This window comes from Teleopsis dalmanni, chromosome 2, assembly GCF_002237135.1.
Source record: "Teleopsis dalmanni isolate 2A chromosome 2, ASM223713v2, whole genome shotgun sequence".
Classification (NCBI taxonomy): Eukaryota; Metazoa; Arthropoda; class Insecta; order Diptera; family Diopsidae; genus Teleopsis; species Teleopsis dalmanni.
The window spans coordinates 115,828,060-115,831,536 of record NC_051847.1 but is presented as its reverse complement, the minus strand read 5'-3'; the positions used below and the strand labels follow the sequence as shown (position 1 = coordinate 115,831,536).

The 3,477-nt window shown below is 24.5% G+C and overlaps 1 protein-coding gene across 1 annotated transcript; it reads left to right on the top strand.

Moving 5' to 3' along the window:
• Nucleotides 1–1,492: 1,492 nt before the first annotated feature.
• Nucleotides 1,493–2,245, top strand: LOC119683630 (serine/threonine-protein phosphatase 2A 56 kDa regulatory subunit delta isoform-like; the record flags this gene model as incomplete). The annotated part of the gene is given in 1 exon segment (XM_038097417.1): nt 1,493–2,245. A coding segment is annotated over 1 exon segment (144 nt), but the record flags the coding sequence as incomplete, so codon positions are not given.
• Nucleotides 2,246–3,477: the final 1,232 nt, after the last annotated feature.

Below are 3,477 nucleotides of genomic sequence, written 5' to 3'. Positions count from 1 at the left end.
TTAATTTTCTTGATATGTTAACCTTTCATATTTATCTATTTTGTTATTTATTTCTGTTTCTAATATATTTTATGTAGTATAAAAAAAACTAACAAAGCTTTGGATAAAAATAGCTAGCGTGCTTATTTAAATTTTTTTCATTTTCATATTGGTTTATTTTTATAAAATGTACAAAAATCATAAATAAAATTCAATATTATATATATAAATAAGAAACAAAAAAATATATATATTTTTATGTACAAAAGTTAATATAAAATATTTTGATCTTTGTATATAATAGCATTTAACAGGAGTATATCTGAAAAGTCAATTTTTTATATATATTTTTAATAATAATTTGTTGTTGTAATATGAAGATTACAGGCAGGAAACATGAATGAATTCCAAGATAAATTTGTACCCATAGGTTGCAATGTGGTGTGGAAAGGAAATGAGAGAGGGCGGATGTATGTGTGCGTTGAAGGAGGAATAAGGATTTGACTGGGTGCTAATTAAAAATAATTTGTTGTTATATGGAAATTATAGGCAGGAAACATAAATGAGTTTCATGATAAATTTGTACCCATAAGTTGAAATAGGGTGTGTGGGGAAGTAAGAGAAGACGAAGGTAGGAGGAATGAGGGCTTGAGTGGGTGCTAATTAAAACTAACCTGAGTTAATGTAAAGGAATTCTGTCACTATAGAGGAACATAGACATAAATCAATAAAGCTAAAATTAGCTCGTTATTTGGGTTATGAGAACAGATAGGTAACGATAAGTAAAGTAAAGTTACAGTTGTAGAATTGACGTAATTATACCTGACAAGTAATTATTTATCACGTAGCAATATCTTCAACTAAGCTAATACCTCTAATAAATATTTTGAATTATGTTCAACAATGTATTTAATATATAAAATATGTATACATATATAATTTACAATATATAAGTTTATAATTATATATTTAATATATGTAAACATGTAAAAATATATAACATACGTTATTTTTACATAAACATATATTGAATGTATATGCCAAATGATTTCATTTAGCACTTTTCACAAGAATGATTAGGATATAATGTTCATAAACTTGATTATAAGACATTAACTTGCAAATACTTAAATCATTCATAACCAATATTAAGATTATTTTAGAAACTTCAGAACGTAGTTGACATTTCATTAAGTAATAGTATAATTATTGTCCTCAAATGCTGATCGCAGAAGTATGGTTACTTCCAATTTCCACAGTCCCTATAAACATAAAGTATAAAATAGTTATTGAAAGCATCTATAAAATTACAAATACAATTTAGAAAAAGAAGATCAAAATATTTTATATGATACCAGTAAAATATAATATATATACATATATATATTATTATGTATATATATAATAATAATATTTTGTTAGTAATATATTTTTGAAATATGTAACTTTTTACTCATTTATAACCGTTTGAACCAACTCACCACTGCAATATCCGCTGTCTGAAAACTAATAGAAACGAGGGGAACGTAATAAGGATAAGCCGCTTTTGCGAAGAAAATCAGATTTGCCAGCTGATTGTGGCACGGTTCGTGCACTCATTGAGCACAAGAGACCAGATGAGTTTCTAAAGACTACACCGGATATTAATAAGTGTTAGAGATGACATTTCGTGGCAAGTTGTACTTAGCTGGCAATGTTGAAAAATTATTCCGATAGCAAACGCAGGCGTTAAACATAAACAGAGTATATAAACAAAAATAATATATAAAGAAGTATATAGGCTTTATAGGCTTTATATGTTGAATACACACATTGGTTTCATATAATATATTGAACTTAAATTTTACAAAAAGTAAATCTACTGTTAAGTGCAGAATATTAACAACAAACTGTATTACTCGTAATAAATTTCTTTAAAAAATTCGAAGAAATTAAAAATTATTTGCTTATTTTATGCTCAAAATAATACTTAAGTGAGCAAGTTTGTTTTTTTTTTCTTTTAAATACTTTATTTAGTTTAACATAATTTAAGTTAACAATTGTTAAAGCAGCATAATATTATAAAAAATTTTCTTTAAATATATAACAATTTTTTTCACGTATATGTATAGAACATATTCTAATCTTATATATTTGAATTATTATTAAATTGAAGTCTTTATGCAGTATAATTTTTATTTGAAAGCAGAATTATACAAATCGTATATAAGAATAATATAGAAATGATTTATCAACAGAAATTTGAAATACAGTTAACATAGTTAAATATTTAAATATATGTATTTATATATGTTTTTATAAGTAATGTATATCGTACATCGTATATGTAATGTATACTAAAATAACACATAAAAAGCGATTATAATAAATAAATTTAATAATAAAAATTTAGTTAAACATATTTATAACATAATTTAAAAAAAGGATCAGCCAGGTTTATGATATCTGAAGCGATAATTAGGATGAGTGAACACCTCTAATCAATCATGTTCGAGCTTTATCTTTCACGCAAAAGGCTAAACAAACAGCCAGCTTAGAACGCAATCCAAAGCAAAATTATTCTAATAAATATAAGCTCTAAAAAATTAGTTAACTTATTTTCAATATATATAATGTCAAAATATATATGCTATGGTTTAAAAAATTTATGTGTAAAATTACTTACTGAAAATTTGTTTTAATAATGGTTTTATGCATGGAGCATGGATTTATGCATTTTATTACTACTACATTATTGTTATTTAATTATTATTATTATTATTATTTTTTTGTTCTAGCTTTTTTAAACTAATTAATGGCAAGTCTACTTCATAATTGTTTTATAAAGTTTCCTAAAACAAATACTTATGAAATAGAATTATGTATTATGTTTTTTATACTACAAACTGTAAAAGCTTAAATTGAAAAAATTATCAAAAAGCTTTTCAAGAATTGTTAATTGTAATTTTATCTGCACGAGAACTTAAGAGAAACTTAAAAAAATTTTGCAGATTACTAGTTTATATAAAAGCTGATGTGGAAAATGTTTAAAAGTATAAATCTTAATTAGAACTTTATAATCTATCATAAAACACAGAGCTCAATATCACTAATAGAATATGAATATGAATACCATCCTCTATAGTTCCTTTCGACTGCAGGAGGTCATAGTACATCAAATATTTACAAGCTTTTCAAATACAAACAAGATTTTCGGTTCATAAATATTTTATTTTAATATTAATACTTACGGTTTGTCGGTTTTAATTTAAATTGATTTTCGTTTAGGATTATATATTGTAGTCACAATTATTAGACAAACGCTCAATTTCTTCATATTTTAGTCCAAGGCCAAGGTCGTATTTCTCGAAGAAATTGTTACTGTGTAATCTCAATACAGTAACATTAACCCTGCTTACTTTTATCTTATTGCCATCCAATCTGAAAGAAATAAACAAATATCCAGTGTCGGTTATAAGATTTTTCATGTATGAAAACTGTGCATATATTTAACACATA